At 38.3% G+C, this 23670-nt stretch overlaps 1 protein-coding gene across 4 annotated transcripts in view; it reads right to left on the bottom strand.

The window, feature by feature from the left end:
- Window positions 1-23670, bottom strand: part of LAMA2 (laminin subunit alpha 2) — a 364351-nt gene that overhangs the window by 123892 nt on the left and 216789 nt on the right. For all 4 annotated transcript variants that reach the window (XM_086743476.1, XM_086743477.1, XM_086743478.1 and 1 more), the window contains exons 19-24: window positions 19837-20048; window positions 15113-15219; window positions 10929-11109; window positions 7331-7467; window positions 4903-5139; window positions 1034-1177 (exon numbers count right to left, since the gene is read on the bottom strand). In XM_086743476.1, the coding sequence (XP_086599602.1) occupies window positions 1034-1177; window positions 4903-5139; window positions 7331-7467; window positions 10929-11109; window positions 15113-15219; window positions 19837-20048 (1018 nt within the window). The remainder of the gene's footprint in view (window positions 1-1033; window positions 1178-4902; window positions 5140-7330; window positions 7468-10928; window positions 11110-15112; window positions 15220-19836; window positions 20049-23670) is intronic.

Raw genomic sequence — 23670 nt, 5'->3', positions numbered from 1 at the left:
CTTGATTACATTTTATAACTTGTCAGCCTTGTACAGCCTTTTATCTCCAGCCTACCAGCATATGATGGGCAAAACTGAAATAATGAGAAAAACTGATCAGATCATGATCACTTCATCCACTGGGAAGGGAAAGAGGTGCTATTGGATTGAACAGTGAAGGAGAGATGGGTACTATTCATATTACTTTAACCGAGAGATCACACCTTGATTTCAGCCTAAAGTATCCTTATCCAGTTGATGCTCGTGCATGAAATAAGTCAGGGGCTTTGGCCAATTTGCATTAGGCAGACATTCCCTCTATGGCTGACACGCTTTCTCGCAGAGATATGACTGACCATACATGGGGACTCAACTGGTCATTTTCCATTAGAAACAGCTCCTCCAGGATGTAATTGAGGAGCTGGCACAGCAGCGATGGACAGCAGTGGTCTCAATGTGTGTTTTGCGCTCGTTGCACAGATAAATGGAGACATCCAGTCTGCCTTATTTGTCAGTCTAGTACAGGTCTCAAGGTCCTCTACAAAAAAAGGTGGAGAGCTCTTTGTTTGCTCTGATGGATTATACCCTCCCATTCTTCAATTTAAATAGAGCTTCAATAAACTCCTTTTTTTTTTTTAATTAAAAAAAAGCAACAGATTAATTGAACCATAGGAAATCTATGCTGGACAACAAGCATCTGTGACCCTTGAATACACCTGGGTAAATCATGTGTCATATACCAGACTATGTTACAGTGCACTGGGCTGCATAACTTCCCCACACAAATAGCTTGCCCATTCCTGGGTTTTAATAGCTTTACTTTGGCTTGACGTCAGCTATCCTATCACTGATTTTCTTACTACTTATTCACATTTAATGCTTTGACCCCGATTGTCTAATGGAACATACTGCTCTCTCCACTTCTCAAAGAATAAAGAGGAAAATGATTGCTTAAATGTTTGGCCATTTTCTAGCTACCTCTCAGTGCCTGACTAAAAGATGCCAGCAGGAAACAACATTATCGCATTACATGGCTCAGCAGCTTCCTACTCACCCACGTGCGAGTCAGCCCCCTTGCCTCACTGCACTGTGTAGTCAGGCCAAAGCAATAGCAACTGCTGCAGCCAAGTGGGTTTCTGGCAGAGAGACCAAATGTACCAGCCTTGCACCTGTCACACTGGACACCTTCCACATTAACCTGGAAGAAAGAGAATATTTAAAAAGAAAAACAAGAAAAAAAAACAAAAAAAACCCCCAAGCTTTATTTCGAGGTAGTAATAAGAAAAATAAAATCATACAGTAATGATAACAGGGCGCGGAAAGGAATAACCATAAGCACAAGAAAATATTCAAGGAACTTTTCAGCTTCTTATCATGTGTATATGCAAAGATACACAACTAACGCAATTGAGGCATTTGCATTTGTATCCACCGAGTAGCTCTGAGGAATGGATGCTGGCTTCATACTGACAGCTGTAAGCACAGAAAAATCAAATGGTACTTTGGCCATGACATGCTCAATAACTGATTGATAAGATAAGAAAAAAAATATGTCCTTCTGAAATTGCCAGGTTAATTAAGCCTTTTGTTTAATAGGAATTAGCTTTGACAAGTTAGAATGTTTAAGGTACAGTACTAAACGTTCTTGTTGAGAAACACATTTTAATGGAAATATTGTCAAGAAAAGCTTTCCCCTCTTCGTGACTGTTTTCCTCATCATTGAACACTATTAATAAGGCTGAAATGTTTCACTGTTGTAATGTCAATGCTTTTATTTTCATTTTTCAATTAGTCCAAATAAAAAGCTATACCAGATAGGGCCAAATACACAATAATTTATGCATAGCCTTTTAAAACCATTTTCATACCGAGACTGAGGTATTTTTTTTAAAATCACCAATATGAAAGCACTAGTTAGCTTTTCCTGTCCCCCTTTTTTTCTCTTGAGAGTAATGTGAAGAAGCCAATCTAAAAATCAAATTCAACTTTCCAAAGCTTATACAGGAAACCAACATTACCGCTGAGGATTTACCATTTTTAACCCTCATTTCCACATGTAACTCTATCAGCAAATGTGCCTACACTGTACTTAGCTTAGATTTTGCTGCTTTTTGTCAGGGCTGACAAAAGGGCTCCTGAGCCTTTGAAAGCTCATTTCTGCAACTATAACAGCAGGTTTAAATGGGAACAATTACAATTTTATAAAAATCTAGCTTCCTCAATATATAACTCTTTCAAAAAAGTTACACAAAAGGTTAACCAATCCTAAATTTAAATTCAACTTTAGATTTAAATTCTGAAAAAAAAATCTGCTGACTTAATTCTGTATTATTTGTCCATTTTCTGTCACAAATTGCAGATTTTACTCGCTTTGCATTTTGTTTCACAGAAACATAGAAGTAACTATATTAGCCTCAAAATAACCAACAAAGAAACATTTCTGTTTAAAAATGCCATAAAACCCCACTCTTTAGTGCTTACAAGAGTGCCATTGATACTGCACCTAATCAACGAAAGCAGCACCAAAATGGCTAGAGGGGTTGGAGCACATCACATATCAGGAGAGGCTGAAAGAACTGAGATACTTTAATTTTTCCATTTCAGAAGATGACATAGGACATAAATCACTAATCATCAGGCTGAGTTTTACTCAGACTGTCCATGTGATCAACTCACTTCAGTTTTTTTATAGTTTCAGTATCAAATGAATCACTATTTGTGAAACAGAATATGATGTCTTCTGTTCAAATACACTGGAAAAATGGGAGGGTGGCCAAGCAGTTTGCACAAAGTTGTGAAATCCCCATCCTTGGAAATACTGCCTCAGCAACGTCTGTCAAACAAGGCGCTGGACCAGATAACCTCCATACGTCTCTCCCAATCTAATTTGTTCTACAGTTCTTCCATTGAATCTATAATTTAAACTCAGAATGAAGTGACAGAAGGAATCTCTCTTAAAAACCTCCTCCTTGAAGCGGGACTATCACCAATCAGGTTACCTGCTAGCCAGTTCTTGAAAACCTCCAAGAATGGGGTTTCACAACCTTTCTGGATAACGTGATCCAGGGCAGCATAACCCTCCCAGTGATTTTTCTTTTTCCTAATGTCCAACTCAAAATTCCCAAGCTGCCATCTGCAGCTGTTGTCCCTTGTCACAACTTTTGCCACTGTCAGAAAGGACTTGACTCCATCAGCTATTCTTTGAAGTGGCTGTAGGCTGCAACTGCCTTTTCTCTTAGTCTCTATTTTCTGCAGACTAAAAGAGTCAGGCTCCCTCAGTATATCCTTACAGATCATTTGCTCTACGCCTCTTTGTAGCCCTTCTCTGGATTCTCTCCAGTTTCTCAATCACACTCCTGAATTAGGTCCTAAAATTGGATACCATTTTCTAATGCAGTCTCACCAGCACTGAGTAGAGTGAGATAAAAATTTTCCTCTGCTGGTCATGCTTTTCATGATGCCCTACCTTACAGATGCATTGGCCAGTATGACCAATGCATCCAGTTCAGTTGCCTTATTTACAATGACAGTACATAGAATCATAGGATCATAAAATGGTTTGGGTTGGAAGGGACCTTTAAAGGTCTCCTAGTCTAACCCCCCTGCAAGGAGCAGGGACACCTCCAACTAGATCAGGTTGCTGCCCAATCTTGCCTTGAACCCCTTTCCAGAGATGAGATGGGTTTCCCTTTTTTTTCTGGGAAACCTGGTCCAGTGTTTCACCACTCAAATAGTAAAAAATTTTCTCCTTATGTCCAGCCTGAATCTACCTCCCTCTATTTTAAAACCATTAACCCCCATCCTATCACAACAGGCCCTGCTAAAGAATTTCTCCCCATCTTTCTTACAGCCCCCCTTTAAGTATTGGAAGGCTGCTATCAGGTCTCCCTGGAGCCTTTTCTTCTCCAGGCTGAACAACTCCACCTCTCTCAGCCTTTCTTCGTAGGAGAGGTGCTCCAGCCCTCTGATCACCTTTGTGGCCCTCCTCTGGACTTGCTCCAACAAGTCTATGTCCTTGGTTGGCTTATAATCAGTTTGCCATTCCCCAAAGTCCATATATACTTCTTAGCAGTATTACCACTCAGCTTTTTTCCTTCCAAACTGTACTGATTCTTGAGGTTACTCCACTCCAATTCAGTATCTTTTCTCCCAATCATCAAGCTTTTCAAGGACCCTCTAGATTATAGTTCTACTGTTCAGCATGTCAATGTCTACCTCCTTCAAATAAGCAATATTCTCAAACCCGCTCATTGTGAATTCTGTCATCTGCGTCACTGACGAAGGTATTGACTCTGAGGTACTCTGCTTGCTGGCTACTAACTGCATGTCAAACCTTTTGTCCTTTAAACCCAGCAATCCAGACAATTTTCAAACCACCTAAGTGTGCTGTTCCTCCAAGAACAATTCTAAATAAGAATGCTGTGGGTGATGATGCCAAAAGTCTTTGCTTTAGTGATCTTGAATTGGATGCAGTCTGCTCAGAAGAACGGATACTACTGCAGTGAACTCTACTCATAAAATGATCACTATTGACTCTCTCTAAGTCAATGTACTATAAAGAACTAGTACTGTGGCGTATTGTTATTACTGATGTGTTTTATTCTAGTTCACCCAGTATCTGAACAAGAATTGTATTGAATGGGGTTAAATTGGCAACAGTTCTGTAAGATTAGGAACAAACAAAGTTAGAAGGGAGCCTAAGATGATGCTACCCTGGCAAGGATTAGTGTGTGAAAAAGCAACTGATAAGCACTTAAGTCTTTCTCTACGTTAGACTCCTCCCACAGCAGTTAGCAAATGCACTACAAAAACCAACTAGATTTGTTTGCATGTATTGTTGGAACAGGCAAATACAAATGTCAATGAATTTTGAAATAAACTTCTAGCAGGTATAAGATCAGCTTACTACCTTCATTGTCCTACCTTGCAGCTGCACTGGCCAGTTTGATCAATGCACGAGCACTTCCCCAGCTCTGCATCACAGCTCTGTGGATCAGTCCCTGCCAGGAAGCACTGACAAGCAACACATTGTGGATAATTCCAGTAACCCAACCTGCACTCAGAGCATTTATCCCCGGAGAATTCAGGGCGGCAGAAGCAACAGCCTGTATTTAAGTCACACTGAGAACTCAGGGCTCCGATGAAGCTGCAGTCACAGGGCTAAAAAGCAGAGAAATAAAGAGAAAATTGCAATTGTGCTTCTGAAAACAAGACCAAAAAAAAAAACAATAAAAAAGCAACTTGCCTCTTTCAAGTATACATAAAGTACAGCAATGAACTTCCACTGTCCAAAGGTAATATATCTGAATTATAAGGCTAAGCATTTGTCTTTATTGAACAAGGGTTAAGCAATTACACTAAATACATTTACAATACTATTTTCTTTTTTTAACAGGTATTACTTATCACTAAGAAGTTAGGCAGTGAAATAAATCCAAAAGGGTCAAGACACTGGGATACTTTGCAGATAAAATTAACTTAAAAACTGTAAGTGCTCTAAAAGTGCTTTCCATATAAATCATCTGCAGGGCATGTTCAGATCACTTTGCTAAAACCGGAATTGCTCAGGGGCAGTTGTCCCAGTGGAATCTAGTTCAATGTTTATTACTCATCCATCAGACAGGTAACTATCTTCTTTGTACAAACAGGACTCTTAGATGACAGTAATTTACACGGTAAGGGATAGAGATTTAGTCATGTGGTGTACTGGGAAACCTGCTCACAGAATGAGACTTGCACAGGCAGGTAAAGACTGCAATAAATGATTTGCCAGGGGGTCTAGAAATTGAGTACAGATGTAAGTAGCAGGGAAAGCTACAGGCTTCCAAAGAATAGAAGAATCCCTCAGTGCTATTACTGTGACTGTACTGTGAAGTTAGCACAGGACATTTGCTGTGATCAGTGGCGTGACCAGAATCTCATATGGAGAAGTTCAGCTTGCAGAAGCAAACTCAGTGCCAGTAGTACAGGTTACCACAGTAACTGACATGGATAGACTCGCTAAAATTAAGGACACAAAGCTGAGAAAGAGAGGAGGAAAATGTGGATTCAGTTTCTAAGCAAAACTGTTTATTACAGGAATACTTAAAGCACCTTTCTTCTGATCTGAAAAGACCATTTATAAAGAAGGTGATCATATACAGGAAACATTCAAATTCAATCTTTACTGAATGACAGAGAAACTATTTAACTACTGGTTGAATGATAGACTGCTAGACTACTACCTAACCTAAGAAATAAAACCTTCTAACAGAAAGAACCTTATTCCACAAGATACATTTGAACATAAAGCTTATAAAGCAAATTGTTAAGCATACATTGAAATAGCTTGGTGTGCAATATCAAAACCTAAATTACAATCAGATATTATATTTGTTTTGCAAGCAAGCAGTTTTATGCAATGCTCTCGATCCCCCTGATTTACGACAGCCCTGGATATCTTCTACAAAGAATGCGAGCAGGAGATTCACATCTCACTTTGCTGAAATTAGCTGCAACACACTGAAAGAGATGTGGACTGATAGATCATTATTAATTTAGATGGTGCCATGGAACTGCCATACTAATGTGCTCACATAAAAGACAATCAGAGAATATACTCCAGAGCTCAAACAGAGGTCCTCAACCTCATTAGGCTGCTTTCAGAAGCCAAGAGTCTACATCACAGCAGCACAGCAGAGGTTTCATAAGAGGAGCAACCCATACATACAAAAAAGAAATCATTCTTGATAATTAGTTTGCAGCCTGAGCTACCTGACAAATAGCTTTTTAAGAAAGAGCATTAAAGGTGTATGACCATGTTCAGACAAGACATAGTTTTTTGGAGTAATTGCAGCAGTACTATAAATCCCTCATCATCAATGAGAACGGCAGAGAGGGGAATGCATTTGAACTTCGCACAATATTCACTCTAACCAGTTTTCAACTTCAACCAAATACTGCTCCCCTTAACTCAAGAGCAGGACATTAAGAACAGCTTTCATGACCTCTTTGACATACTAGCACTGTTTCCTTATTTCTTCTCCCTTCTTCCCTCACCTTCAGAATCTTTTTTTAACTGTGTCAAACACTGGAATAAGAAGGATTTAAAGGCTAATGAGAAGGTTTATTTCTCATTTAAGAACATAGGAAGAAAGTGCATTTTAACAGCTAAGGAGGTTGTTTCTTTTATTTTCCCTTCATTTTCTTTTATGCACAAGTTGAAGCCCTTCTCAAGTAAACTTCCCATACAAATTCCCAGTGGCATCACAATTGGAGTCAAAGTAAATCTGTTCTGTAAAGGCACTGTCAGTTACCTGTAACTACGTATCTATGGACATTGTACACCACAAGAAAATAGAGATCCACTCACCTTGCAGCCACTGACAATGTCATGGCCCCAGTAATTTGGTGCACATCTATCACACATCTCTCCAACAGTATTGGGAGGGCAGATACAGCGGCCGCTGACGGGATCGCAGTTATTACCAAAACGTGAACACTCACAGGCTTCATGGGAGACAGAAAAAAATAAAGCAGAGGAAAAGTTACTCCTTTATGTGACAGCTGAAGACCAGACCCTAACACACGTAGGATCATGATACCAAAGCCTTTACCATACAGTGAACTCTCAGTTATCTGCAGATGCAGTGAGGCAGGAAAGGTAGGGTAAACCCAGAGAAACCCAAACCAGGAGCAATGCAACACAGGTTAACTGAGGTGGAAGTAACTGCAGTGAGAACAGGATAGGAAAAATAAAGGCATCGACTGCAGAAGCGCAGAGATGGTGCGCGCTCACACAACAGAGCTGCAGGAGTATTGCTGTACAGCTTCTGGCCCAGGGCTGTCTTGTGCAGGAAGCCACCCAACTGTCTCCAACCCCTCCATGCAGGGAACCTGCAGTGTATTTAACCTCTTCCACCAACCTGAGTCAACCTCCTGAAATTTCTGCTCCTGTAAGTAGACTTTTCTTAAAAGGCAAAAAAGGTGTTTCAGTTTTTTTTTTCCTATTCTACTCCCTTTTTGAGATTACATGTATTCTGTCTCAGGAGGACATCAACAACGTGCCTCTTCACAGGAAACTGGGATTCTTTGCAGGTTTTATTAAATTAAAAATACTTTGGTTTTGGAAGTGGTTCCAAAAGTGGTGCTTGCTCTTGAAGCACTGTAAGTGAACAACTCATTGGTGGCAAATGCAGATTCAAGGTATGTAAGTGATATGTAGTTATCGGGCACAAGACACCTAATTGCTTGGAGGAGCACAACTGGTGCACAGTTATTTCACACCCACCATCAACATTACCTCTGAGGTCACAGCAAATGCATCATAAGCGAACTATGATTTTCTGAGTGATAACCTGTTCCTCAGGGTGTTTATAGGACAATGTAACATAACGTTCATTGCTGAGGGCTGTATTTATGTTCATTGCCTTTACTGTATGAAATACTTCAACTCCAAGTAAAGCTAGAAAGTAAGAGATGAGCAAAGATAGAATTCATATCTACAGTTCAAATAAGAAGTGACTTTTTCCCCATCAACGCTTTCAAAATAAGGTAACTGATGCAAAGAAGATAGTAAGTTTGGCCTCCCTCATGCCAGGAACAAGGCATTTTGCATGGTCATAAAATCTTTTGACACACTGTGGCTTGAAGATGTTCCAGAATACATCTCTCATTGGGAGACTGAGACTTTCGGATGTGACAGCTTTTCTATGGCCTTCCAGTTCCTATACAAAATTGGTCCAAAAGGCATGGAGGGCAAGAAAGTGATACACTAGTATTCTTCTTCATTTTTACTTTTATCGTTATTAAAAAGAATATGGAAAAAAATGCAACACATTTGTTGCAAGCAACAGTCAAATAGAAATCTCTTTTGTATCTTTGCTGCTAGAATGTCAACACTAACTGATGATGCTTTAGGGGTTTTTTTTTAGGCTTTATGGTTTTTTATTGCACAAGAAAAAAAAATGATATTATATTCCTTTTGGATAAATGCTAGATAAAAGAGGTCCAATATTTTATTCGATACTTAACTGTCACTACGGGATTCATTTTTGTGCGCTTTCTTCCTAGCACGATTTGATATACATTTATTAAATTCCTGATTTTCTCTGTGATTCATAATTTAATTCCCTTTTTTTTTTTTGTCATTTGAAGGAATACATAAAAAGCCTACTAAAAATAAGGAGAAGAAAACCAGCATTTTGAAAACAGAATTCTTTTCCATCTGTTGTATTAACTATGCAACTTTTAAAAATTTGAATTTTCGGAACCTCTTTAGCTGTTGAAGCTATTTAAAATATTTGATGACCACAGGCAGGTACCTATCTATTTAAAATATTGTTTGGATTTACACTAGTCTCCCATTTCATCACTGTTCCTTAAGCTCTGTCATTTCAAGTTTGTCAAGACAGCAATTAAAATTTCAATGTGAAATCTTGTTAATTGCCCTCTCATTTTCCTTCTCCAACTGTATGAAATTAACAACATTTTGTAGTACTTCACAATAGTGATGTGCTTTTAAACTGTAAAATGTTAGAATAAGAGACTAATTATGAAGATAAATGATAGTATTTTCTTCCCTCCACATATGTGCTAAAGGCTTAAGGACTGCTGTTATCATTTGCATTTTATTTCAAGCTCTCTCATCAGTGAAACTGTGAGCCAATCTTTCTCTTTTCCAAAGTGCCAAGGTGTTTGCACTTTTCAAGGTGGTAAACGTTTTCTGAGCCCTTCCTTCCCATGGGAGACAATACCATAGAGTAATATTTTCAAACACGATCTATAATCCAGCCTGGCTCAAAGTTTATCAACACTAGAGGTGTAATTGAATTTTGCTGCATAGATGTGGGTCTCGAGGCCTCAATGCTCCTTCCATATTAAAAAAAAAAAAAAAAAAAAAAAAAGAGTTAAAAAAAGGCAAAGAGCTAGGCTTGCTGCTTCCATTGCCATTCCGGATGGGAAAGGAGGAGGAATAGGATACCGGGCATGGTGACTTCTGCTTCTGGAAAGAATATACCTTCTGCGTGAAGAATAATAGCAGCAATACTCTTAGTTTTACAGCACTCTGCCATCAGCAAAGAATGCTGTGGAGCTACTGCCATTATAGCATCCCAGCAGCCAGCTGCACTAGACAACTATTTACATCTCCCACGACCACACCTAAATGAGTCTATGAGACTTAAAAAATACAGTTCTACTAGCAAAGATGGATATTTCCATGGGAAGATGCCTATCGATCAGGTTCTTTTTGATGTAGCAGTCTGCACTGCTTTAAGGACAGGAAGCATTAATTTCAGTGTTTGACCTAATGTCCAAAAGGACAAACGTAAATGTAAAGAAGTGGCTAGATATATTTTTGTCTGATGCTAGAGTGTCAGCATCTGGAAAAGCCTATTTTTCATGTGTTTACACAAGGGACATAGTAGAGAATTTTATCTGAAGATCATGTACACAAAAAGTATACTAGTAAGCAAGATCCTAAATATTACTGTGTAGAAATTTAATAAAAAGGATCAACCATGTAAGGACAGTGAAAAGGTTTGGGATAAAACTACAAACAAATTGAAATATTTTTTTTCCATTCACATCCCTTCAAGCTGATGTGATTCAGCAAGCACCTTAATCAGCCTCCTATGATACTCTTACCATAACTAAATTATAGGAATTCCATAGAAACTTTTTTGGCAGAAAGTACTTGGAGAAAAGGACATTCCTGCTCCTTCTAAATGCAGCAGATTAGCCACAAAGTGACCTTAAAATAGCAGGAATTGCTTGGGTCTTTTGTTCTTGTCAATTACCATCCTTGCCAATTGACCAATTTTCAGGGCTGTCTATGAAAATACCTACCTGTCCGGAAAATTTGTTAGGCAATTCAAAACCAGCCAAACCAGAATCTTAGTAGTAAACAAACAAACAAAACAAACAAACAAACAAATAAATCAGCAATTGGCTGCAAAGAATGTACATACGAGTACAGCCTCCTTCTTCAAAGTTGTAAAATCCATGAGCACAGCGGTCACACTTCTTTCCTGTCACTCCAGGCTGGCAATAACACTGTCCATCTCCATCGCAGTCAAAAGACTTGGAACCAAAAGAGTTGCAGTTGCAGGGAACGCATCCTCTCGAAGACTGTAAGCCAAATGTTTCAGGCTGCCTCAGAGAGAGGAAGGGCAATTAGTACATGGAATGATTACCAGGAAAAAAGAGGAAAAGCTCAGAGTTTAGGGAGATCAGGGTGGTTCTTTCCTCTTCGTCACTACTACTCTTAACAGATTGAACTGTAGCAATTAAACACTGGAGCAAGGGCACTAAATACCCTACACAGCTGAAAAAGAAGAGAGATTTCAGAACGTTACCTGATGCTATAATGAATGTTTTGCAATGTAACGCATGTTCCATGAGATTGTGTTTCTGTAAGTACAATTCCCACAAGAAATGGAATGTATGTCAGCGCCATATACATATCCTGTGTCTGGGTTGTAAGATTACATCAGGCGGAGTTTGTTGCTAAGAGAGTGAATTCAAATTCTTAGCTATGAATGGAGATTGATTCAACTGGAAAGTCTCTGAACAACTAGATTTTATCTTCTCTGACCAGAGGCAATGTCTATATACAGTATTCTGTAACTCAAGGGCATTTTTTTTTTAATGATACTTAGGAATAATTTTAGAAAAACACAGATACAATGTATTTGTGTACATTACAAAAAATAATGGATAAGATAAATCCTCTGTCATTGGGTTAGGTCTAAGACTAAGATAGAAATAACCAATGAGCCTCTGTTTTTCTTCTATTTTCATTCTTCACTTTCTTTTGCGTCGAGTACTGTAAAGTTCCTACACAACCAGAACAGACATTATCAACTATAGCAATAACTTTCCTCCTTAACTCCACTACTGGAGTGTAAAAACTCTACTTGCAAAGAAGGAAAGACACATGCTTATTTGTATACTGTAATACGGAGTTCTACACGAAGCTTTTAACTAACAAACCGCATGGGTTTCACTGCACCAGCTAACAGAGGCTCCAAAGAGCAAACTATTTGATATTCAAATTCTGAACTCAGTCTTGAGCTGAAGTAACTTAAAATGGGAGTGCTTTTCTATCTTTTTTCAGGTATGATGATTTTCAGAGAATACTGAATTCCAAATCCTATTACTAACTTCACTTGAAATTGGTATTACAATATTTAATAGCAAAAATCTAGCAGAGACTTTGCTAGGAAAGAAAAATGTTAAAAATGAGATATTAAAAACTTCACTGCTAATGAGTATAAACAGAATAAAGTGGAAAGTATTTACTTTTACAATGTACTACTATGTGACCCAGGCATGTGGTGTAAGGTTTTTACCTAGTATACATCAGTACAGATTTTTGAAGTCAGTGGAGCTGCACTGACTTACATTTTGCATAGATATGTTCCACAGTGGAATCGCTAACCTCTTGTGTAGGTGAATTCCCAGAGAATTCAGCAGATTTCCATGTAAAAGTCCTGAAATCTGAGGTTAATATTGAAGCTCAAAATTTCCATAGAGAATCTGTTGATAGGTATCAGAGTATAGGACCACACCTACAGTCAAAATTTGTCCTGAAGAATCATATTAACCTAAGCAAATGTTTGGTTATACATATAATAAAGAATTACACTGATTTTCATTTCCAAATTCTATATTGAAGTGTTTTGCCAATTATATACTTCTGCATGACAAAACATGGTGTATCAGAGAGAAAGAAATACTCAAACTCATATAATTAAACTCCAAGGTTCAATTAAATATACAGACTATCTCTATAGATTTATTTTCCACAGGAAGAAACACACAGAAATGTGAATATGCAAAAATCTCAGGACAGACATTCAGATTAATGCAGTGAAGTAACCCATGCATAGCATGCAGCTCAGTTCTCAACAGAAAGTTTGATAGGATCTCATAAATTCTGCTTATAAGGGTGAAAGCCAGAAAAAGTGTGATGCTCTAGCACTCCATGCTGTGTGAAGGAAGGAAAGATCACTAGCATGCTGGTTGTATTCTGCAATGAGCTCTGCAGAGTCAAAGACATTTTGTTCAGTCATGCAAATCCCCAAGTTAAGCCTTCAGTGAAGCTTGTTTACACACAGAAATTCTAAGAATCACACTTACTGAACAAGAGATAAAGTCTTGGATGACAATGAGGAAACTCAATTAGTTTTCTGAATATGTTGTTTTAGTTTGTCCCTGTATCAGTGTATGTGAAGTGGCAACACAATATACGTTAAATAGGTAAAAGCTCATGTTCTCCAAGGAAATCCATATGAGCAAATATGGCATGGGTCCTGGAATCTGCCTGAGGAGGAAAAACACTGCCAGGTGTTTTTCAAACCGAGTGTGACAAGTGTGGAGGTTTTCAGTTGCAGGGAAAAAACCAACATTCCTAAATCGCTGTTCTGTTAGAAGCAGTTGCATCATAATGACTCCATTTTAGGAAATAAGTTGCTTTGTTGCTATGTGATAAACAATGAATATATCTGTCATTTAGTCATTACATTGAAATAATGGGCACTTTGCCAGTTAAAAATGGCTCAGATAACTGCCCATATTCACTAATGAGAACTTTTAACACCAGTTATGTTTGATATTTCATGATTAGATCTTAAAACTTTGCCTTTGGAGTTGATCTTTCTTGCAAACTCCTTAAGCTTTTTGTTCTTGAACTGTTAGAAGAAGCACTATGAGAAGCTACAGAAGTGGGGAAGTCTTCTGAGCCTGTGTGTTTCTTGACACTTTCATACATTGTAGCACATGTATTCTGAATTTTAAAAAAAAAAAAATAATAATACTATGGGAGCTCCAAACACAAGCGAATACAAGATTTCAGCCCATGCAATGCACACAGTTTCTGATTACCAGAGTAGCAGGCCGGTAAGCGCCCCGTGGGCACCCACTGGCACTGCTGATGCTCCATCTCCGAGGAGGAACTCGGATCTGCTGACTGCTTCTTGCGTTTTCTTTCAATTTAGGCACCTGTCTGCTGATTTCACAGCGTCTGCCCATGAATCCTGATTTGCAGATACATCTTCCTGACATATCACACTGCAGTGACATGGATCCTAAAGCACTGCAGCCACAGGGTATGCAAAACAGCTTTTCTGGGGCCCAGAAGTAGTTGGGCTTTAAGAATGAAAAGTAAACACTGTTAGAAAGTGAAGATAATGAAACTACACCACATAAAAGAGTACAGGAATAAAGATAGTAGTAAACACAGGAGTAAACAAAGATTAACTCCAATCAACTGCCAATATTGTATCAACACGCTTGACATATTTTCTGTGTATGTTACGCAATCTGTATAAATTCCATTGATACCAATGATTTTTCTTTGAACAGACTCTTTAAATGCTGTTGAAAACAGAATAAAAGCAAACCACTTCAGAAATTATGCAGTTTTCAAGGTTGAAAATGATCCCTGTGATTTCTGCAGAATTATTTACGTGCTTTAAATTACACAAATGTGGAGGTGCTCTGAAGACACAGGCCGAATCCATGAGTCCCCATGCTGAACTAGAGAAACGTGCGGCCAGCTATAACATACTCCTTAGCAGCCTGAAGACAACTCTGTCAAAGTTGATGAAACAGTGTTTTTTGTAGTGATTTACGAGACGGTCAAACAACGTCAAGACAAAAGACACTTTCACCAAAAAGGAATACATTATTTGGACAGTACAAGAAAAACTCCTAAGAAAAAACATAAAAGTAGAACATTCACAGTAGAAGTAAACTAGCATCCTGCTTCTTGTTTTCGAAAATCAGATGCTATCCAATATTTTGCAACTCTCCTCATAGAGGGATTTTTCCCCAGAGCTGCAACACTTTTAACTAATTTATTTATAACAAGTATTCAGAATATAAAGTGTACATATCAAATATTAAAATGTACTTGTATGTACAGTGAAGCTTAAAATACATTTGCATGCAACGTTCTGCATTTTGTTCCAGAAAACGTTTGGAAAAATTTAAAAATCAGCCATTTTACCATTCTATACATAAGAATGACCCACATGTGTTCTTTAAGTGAAAAATGAGCAAAAAAGAAAAACTATCCAAATCAAAACTCTATTCAGTCATGAGAAATAGGGAAGAACACTGAAAGAAAACAGCATTTCTTGTCACCAACCTGGCAGATGTCGCACCGGCGCCCAATTACATTGGCTTTACACTCGCACTGGCCTGTCCGAGAGTCACAGATCTCTGAGAAGGAGCCATTGATGTGACAGTGACAGGCTGCAGAGGAAGAAGAAGGAGCTTTCAATGTATTTCCTAAAATGCGTATGCTGCTGAAGCTATCTTTAATAGACAAATGTTTACAGTGTGGATTTTGCTATCCCGACAAACCCAAGAAAGCAGGGCTGAGTAAAGGAGGAAGGTGTTGCTCCTGTACGATGACAACACACATAAACCTCCCCATATCAATGTGGAATTTTGCTCCAATTATTACAGTAAGAAACTCTGCTTCAACTTTATAAACAATGTTTCATATGCATCTCTCAGATCAAAACTGGATGTCTAGAGTATGTGATGATGGAGAAATAAAGTTTTACAGCAGAAACAACTTTGCCTTTATATTTTAATGAGTGCCACATTTCCGGAGTGAGGAGGTGGTGGGGAAGGCAGGGCTCTCTCCCTCTCAGAAGCTGCTCCCTCAGAACAGCCTGGTCATTGCCCCAAAACTTGGAGTAGGCAGGACCGTACTAATAGGGAAAAAAAAAGAGAGTATGCATGGGAAAGAGCTATGGCAGGTGGGACTGTTACTGCTCCATATCCTGGTCCTGCTGCCCTTGTGTCCAGTTCGTCCTCATGCAGTAGGCAGGAAATGTTGGCAGGCTCAGGACCCAGAACAAGGTTACCTCCAGGTGTCTCACTATGGGTGCAGCAATGTTTGCAGCGCCCCAAAAGCTCATTCTCACATGCAGTACTCTGAAGTAAGCTAAAAAAGAGACTGAGGATTATCTGCTCCCATGACTCTCTGTTACCTCTGTCTCAGCAACAGCATCACAGTTCCCAGCGGAAACGAAACCCAACTGATCAGCCTAACTCATCACAATGCTCTCTCAAGAAGAAGCAATGAAAAGGAACTGCTGTTTCTTCAGGAAAATAACAATGCTTTTGGCTTCTAAATTCTCATGTTTTAGAAGATAATTTTATGTTAAGCTTTCTATCACTTTTTACGTTCTTTGACCACAATTCTTTTGGCATGCAGAGATCGGGAAAAAAAATTCAAGAGGGATGTGATCAGGTGTCACAGGGACTACAGCCATGCAGTCACCAATTCCATCAGTGTGAACTGGTTCCTGCATGTCCTCTTTTTTCCCAGAGGGGAATGAATCCACATCTCTATATTATCAATGTACTCTGCAAATCACGGCTCCAATCCACATTTTGCCTTCCTGTAGTGCCCTGACTGCACACGTTGATCTTTTTTTCAGTGTGACAACTTCATTTTAAGAAACACTTAAGAGTCCCAACAGTGAACACATGCTGGTCACATACTCGCATGTCACAAGGTGCCATTTGAGCCAAAGCAGTTGTATTTTGTCTATATATAGACTATTACAACAGGAGCCTCCTCATTGCTTTATTGGACTTGCTACATTGTAAATGGAAAGGATTACTTTCAGTTCTTTCCCCACTTTCGAGGTATTCTGAAAAAGTTGCTGCTTTTAAATGTAAGTAACTTTGTGGCTTGCTAGTTTGTTCATGGCATTATTTCTCAAATGTTTGCAAAGATGTCTTCTATTCTGGAATAAGTAACAAAAATATGTTGGGCTCTCATATCAGTCTGGTAACACCTTCAGAGATTTTGATCTCTTTCTGTTTTGGGATATATTTTAAAAACGTAAACATTTAAAAACACTTCTGCTATAATTAACATAGCTTCTCTTTTCCTTTTACTCTCACTTTTCAACACAAACGGAATCCATAATTTACATGTCTCATCCTGTATACAGCCCTCCTACCATAATACTTGTGTTTTAAAACTGCCGACACTCCAAACTGTACACAGTCATGAGTATACAATTCAAGTACCTTTGGGCAGCAGTGAAAGACTATGCATAAGCCCAAACTCACAAAACCACAATCCTCAATGTAAATTAACAGTATTCCACCACCCTTTTTATATAGACCTCAAAAAAACCAAAGCCTGTCTTCTTTGAATAGCTTTGCTTATCAGGCATATGACAGCACAAGAATCAGCAAGAAAATGTACACTGATTCTATAAACAGATAAGTTTGTCCTATTTATATTATATGTTACCACAAGCAGCATAGCATATATTCCTAACCCAGCCACAAACAACTGAATGCAGTACAGTGGTAAGACAGAATTTAGAAGTCAAGACGTCGACTGTTCCTCTTGGCTCTGGCAGTAAGTACATACAGAAGCAATATACAGTCAGGGCTATTAATCTACTAAACTGTTACTCAATCTGATAAATTGCATTTATCTCACCTAAGGCCTTCCCATTCATTCACCTCTCCTGGGAAAATTAGCTGTTGTCCAAACCTCCAAATGGTTGCTATAATACAATACATCCTGTCAGAGAAATTTGTCTTACTTTCTCCAAAAATAACACTGGTCAAGACCATTCTCATTCTCTCTTGATTTGTATAAATATTTATGTGTGTGTATTTATAATGAACCTATACAATTATTCATCTCCAACAGCAGTACCTATGCACTGGCACATAGGCACATATTTGCTTTAATTCATCTCACGTCACTTAGCTCTACCATCATCAGCACAACCTCCAGCTATTTGCTTCAGTACATTGTGCTGTTTCACACCAAAACCCAATCTATTAAAAGCAAATCAAATAAGCCTAGGACATCCGCTCCGTGTTCGTAGATTTATTATTTTGTACAGATACACCTAGAAATTCAGAGATGCTATAGTGTCATAAAGTTGTACTGCCATTTGAAATGGTTAATGCACATGACAACAGCACTGTACTGAGAAAGAGCAAGAAACATTTCAAACAATAATTTGAAAGCAAAATTCATGCTTTGCAATACTCCTGGATTTGGCTTTTTAATAAGGAATGAAATTGAAAACAACAAAGTAAAGGCACAGTCCCTCTGATATTGTAGCTGCAGGGCAAACTTTATGGAAGTCTGCAAAGGAAATAAAAAAATCATATGCAAAAAAGAAAACCCGCATGAAAGACAGAGTAGATGAATACAAGGTAACTGTGAGCACAAGGCTATGAATACATTAGGGGGCTCTCCTTGTCAGTGATACTAACAACAAAAGTAAAGCTTGTAATTCTACATTAAATATGTATTTATTTTTAATACTATTTTTTAATTGTATGTTTCCTGAACTCTCCTCATAGTATATCTCTTTCCCATGCAGCTGCCAGTGCTGTAGAAATGTTCAAAGCAACAGTCCTCTCGACGCCTCAGGAATGGTGACAAGCTACTGCAAGCTACGCTTTTTGAAACACACTTCTTTTAAAATCACATTACACACTAAACACCCTAATTTACATGACATCATTCATCACAAACTGTTAACTCGCGCAGAGAATATATGTGATTGTCCAACTTTTATCCAGCATTGTATAAAATAGGTACGTGCAGAAAGCATTTACACAGGAATGTGTCTTCATGGCTATCTATGATTTTATGTATATCAGTGTTTTGATGTCTTAGCTGAGAAACCTGGTGACGTTTTGCATCTTGCTGGCTCCCATGCAGTCTTAGGTGGTCCAACAGAACTTAGTATTCTCGCTGTCTCACTGTCAAACTGCAAGCCACTAATAGAGCAAATCCTGGAAATGGATGCCAGTGGCTCAGACTTTCAATGCTTGCAACACACGCTGCAGAAGTGGTCTCAGCTCTTTCACTTGCATAATTTTATCCTGATACACTCAGGATACTTTGTACTCAATGGAGTTGTTCTGAGTTTATTCCAATGAAAGAAAAAGATTCAATCCTTCTGACAGTGAAAGAAAATACTCTGCTCTTTCAGGAGAATTTACAACCCGTTGTATTCCATTCCTTAGAATGGGGTGGAAGGCTATGTGAAGAATATTTTTAAGTTAAAAGCACCTGTTCTGCCTAATAGCTGCATTCTGAATTGTGCCAGCAATGGCTCAGAGAGCACCACTGCCTCCTACAGGAGCAAAAGCTCCTGCTCCTGTCAAATCTTCCAGCTGCTTCAGTAATTTCTTGCAGTCACTATGGGGATGTATGAACTGGGGCTCGTACTTAAACATGCCACCACTCAGCTAAGAAGTGGTAGCTTGTTGAAGTGCCAAGTATCTTCCTCCAGAGCACCTCAGAAAATTTGTGAGGACATTTTAGACTCTGCTTTGCAGGAGTTGGTAGAATCTTGCACTGTAAGAGGCAGCAGCTTCCAACTCTTACGGAGGTCATGTAGGTGAGGAGATTACAAATGCTGCCAAAGTTGGACCCTACAGTAACTGAAGTACCACTCCCTCCTTTTAGCACCAATCTTACTAGTTAATGGGATTTCCCTGGATGGCTTATACCATTTTTAGTGAATCATTTTCATTTAATTGTATTCATTTTGGTAGATCTGACATCTAGTATAACCTTTTGCATCCATGCAATGATCCGCTCTCCCAGGTTTTTTTCCATGTCTGCTTCATTACTGCTTCAATGACAGCAGGAAGTTTTTTAATAGGTTCTACTTTCTATTTACTTTTAAGTCTCCCTTTCCAGATGCAGATGCAAGAAAAACACTACTGTTATTGGCAGTGTAACCACATCATATCATTCTCCTGCTCAGACATACAGAGGCACAGTCTTCCTCTCAGGAACATGGATATAGGATAGATCAATACTGTCAGGAGCAGTAGAAGTTCATCACTTACGTTGACAGTTCCTTGCATCAAGAGCATCTCCAAAATATCCATCAGCACATCTCTCACAATATCGGCCTGTTGTACCTGGCTTGCATATCAGGCAAGCACCAGACAAGCTGTCACAGCTGCCAGGAATGGAGAAGTCAAGGTTGTCATTACACGGGCATGGCTGGCACGATCCCCCTGGTATTAGAGGTTGTCCAAAATAGCCTTCTGCACACCTAAGGTAAAAGACATCACCAGTTAGGACCCTTAAATAATCCTCTTATTAGAAATATTTAATTTTCTTGCCTCACTAATCACCAAAAATTATTTGATCTTCTTGTATTTCTGAAGCGTGTTTTTTCTCTCCCCCTCCTTCTCCTTTCTAACAACACTGTAGACACAGTACCAGCTGAAATCCTGCCAGTTCTGCTAGTAATTAGATTTCAGCGGGAGAAAAATCTTGTCACTGGGACTGAAGACGAGACAAAGCATAATAAGAAATCTGTCTATTGAAACACTAGAGGAATTCAGGTCCATGTTAGATAGGCTTTGTATTTCAGCACATCATGTCTAGATGTTCTGTACTCATTCACCAGCAAGCTTGATGATTTTTTTCCCCTCTATCTTAAAAACTTGTTTAGTTTAGAAAAACAGGTTTAGAAAGTAACACAGACATAAATTTGTTTACCTAACAAGATCTTCCCCTGACTTATCCTTTCCTTGATCTACTGCATGGTCAGATTTGTTTAATTAATGGGTTGCTAATCTCTGTGTATATGCAGATAACAAAAAGATTGCTCATTATCACAGAAACTATGCTGGTGTGTATATACCTTTCATATTTTAACAGAGATGTCTAAAAATGTCACCTTCTTTTCCACCTTGCCCACCAGCAATTTCTTGTGAGTACCATGTAAAACAGGTTAGCGAATCTGACCTAACATGAGTGTGTATTTAAAACAAATTTCTACTCATCTCACAGACTATTTCCTATTTATATTCTGGTCTGCTTTCCCTTTCCATTACATTTGCTCACACATCACAGTAAAAGCAACTTGTAGCTAGTGAAGAAAAAGAGAAATTTCCCAGTTTCAGCTAATTAAATTATGCACGTGCATCTCAGGTTAACTTTAATTAGTATAAGGAAAACAGAAAGTACACAAAACATATTGCATAAATTAATGTTTCCTACTGTTTTAAAGTTAGTTTTAATGCAGTTCTAATGTACATAGATAGCCTCTCTGCTTTGTAATAGTACTGGATGGTAAAGTCAAGCAAAGATTTTGGGTACCATCTGAGTACAGGAATGCAGAGCTCCACTATGCTTTCACTCTTTTCCCTTTATGCTCATCAAGTTTGTCCTTATCCTTGTATCTAAAATATCTCATGAAGCTTCCAAGTGGATCCTAAACAAAGCCATGTAAACATTTATTAAGTATTAACCACGATCATTAGCAAAGATTATAAAAATGGGTAACAGAGACTAAGGAGAAAATTATAGTTGGATCTAATGGAATTGTCTAGTAAGATATTACACAAAGTAGGATTTTCTCTATTCTCTAAAAATACCTACAATGCAGACTGTAGATGAATAATATGTATAAATAGTCCAGTGGTTCAGGTGCACATTAGCACTCGAGAACATGAGTAAAATTTTCACAGTGTGGCCCACTGTGCTTTACTCCATAGCCATCTCTCACCATTACCTCCTCATAGCAACAATACATCAAAATCTTGTCATTAGAATAATTCAGGCATTTTATTTCCAGAACTTGTCACAAATGTAGCCACACCCTGTACCTCCTTGTGTTCCCTGCAAAGAAATGGAGATTTTTTTTCTTGGACAGAGGATATCTCAGCAACCACAAAAGACTGATTTTTAGCTTACTTTTGCCAAAAGAAGTTGGCTGTTTTTCAGCGATGATATCTCAGTTACAAAGGTCAGGCACCTCTGCATGTTAACACATGTAACAATTAATAGCCATGTTTTATCAAAGCCAAAGAATAACTAGATAATTTATGCAGTTATCTTACTTTACCTAAAATGGATGACGCATGAAGTTCACCTACACTTTGCTAAGACCTTTCCCACTTATTACTAGTATATGTGTCATAAAACTCTGTCTTTTGGTACTACTAGTCTATTTGACTTCACTTAATGTGTATTTGTGTTCCTCTTTCATTTCCATTTAAGGGTTAGTTCTGTATCTGATAGCATTCACAGAACCTTACCAAGCAGTTCATAGAATAAATACTCCAAGGTTTTCTGAGACATATACTGCTAATTATCTCCTTCTATTAATATCAGGAGACCTTGATAACTCTTTGTATTCTCATCAGTTTAGACTTTGCTAATCAAAATTAGCAAAACCCACTACCATCACAGAGCTTTGTTATACTTCTATACACACATAATCTCAAATTCAAATTCAAGATGATCCTGAAAGTAGGGGTAAACCAGTTAGGCTTAAAAGAAAACTGCGTGCATGTATCACTGTGTAAATTCTTCCACTTTTTCTCACACTTCTCCTGAAGCTGTAGGAGAAGATTAAAAAATCTACTTTCACTAATGCCATCTTCATTCCTTTAAGGACATTTCTAATTCAGCTACTCTTCTCAGATTGAAAGCATTACATGTTTGGCAAATGTCCATATCAAAAAACCCCAATAATATTTGTGGCACGGAAAATTACATTTTTGTATTATACAAAATAAATACCTAAAAAAATGACAGTGAGTACAACAGAACACCTCTGAGATGAAAAAAATAAACAAAAATAGGAGTAAAAGCAGTGAAGAAAGATCATATCTGTATTTTTCTTTCTTCCTTTATGCTCACCTTTAGCCTCAAATGCAGGTGTGTCTGTGACTGACACTGTTTTTAATTGACATAACTGGTGCCAAATATAGGACTACTATATATTAATATACGTGTATGTATGTGTGCTGCATCTGGCTGGGATAGTTAAGTTTCTCCACAGCAGCCTATATGGTGCTGTGTATATACACATATATGCACACAAACACAGGCCTATTTTATACTTTTATATTTACTGGAAAAAAAAACCCAAACCCTCAAGATAGAGATAATTTAGGCTGCAAAACCAAACTCTTTAAAGTCTGGAAGTACTATTTTTACAGTTGCTTTGAAACTTATGTGCTTTCAGCCTGTGTATGAAATCAGGCAAAAGCCCTGTGGAGAAATGGCCTGTGAGCATGCAGCTAAAAATCTTAACTCAGGTGCACAAGAGATGTTATTGTTGTATGACCAACTGTAAATCCTACATCTGCAACTGTAAATCCTTGCTTCTTTTCCGTAAAACTGTGTGCTCCGACTATGTAGTTGGAAAATGCATACCATCACCCTGTAAATGTGCTGGCTCAAAGGACAGCTTTCTGACATTCTCATATGCCCTTTCCACGGAGTGAGGAGAGTGTCTGTCCTACCTCATACCCCTTGGGAAAGTGAGCAGTGAGCAAAGGAGAGACGTAAGTCTAATTTGCTGGGAAAAAGGATTAAATGGGGGAGCTGGGCTTTCTCTACAATTACAGATATGTGGTAACTCCCACCGCACTTTATACCTGCAATTATTTTGATGGTGTTATGAGCTGGACCACTCAGAACACTGAGCAATTTTGGGAACATTTTCCTGAAAAGTTCAAGTGAGAGAAGTAGCAATATTTTTTTTGACATTTTACAACTCGTAAAAGATCTTATCTCCCTAGCAGGTAGAGGATAATTTTGGAGGTTAAATAAGTACAATACTGCATATGGTCACTTCATGATACTTGGTACTTCACGATAATTTAGGACTGTTCAGTTAATGAATCATGTGGCTCAGATCACTTGTCATTTTG

The sequence above is a fragment of the Chlamydotis macqueenii genome, chromosome 3 (assembly GCF_036417535.1).
Source record: "Chlamydotis macqueenii isolate bChlMac1 chromosome 3, bChlMac1.mat, whole genome shotgun sequence".
Taxonomy (NCBI): Eukaryota; Metazoa; Chordata; class Aves; order Otidiformes; family Otididae; genus Chlamydotis; species Chlamydotis macqueenii.
Note: the sequence above shows the minus strand (reverse complement) of the source record. Positions and strands in the feature narration are given on the sequence as shown.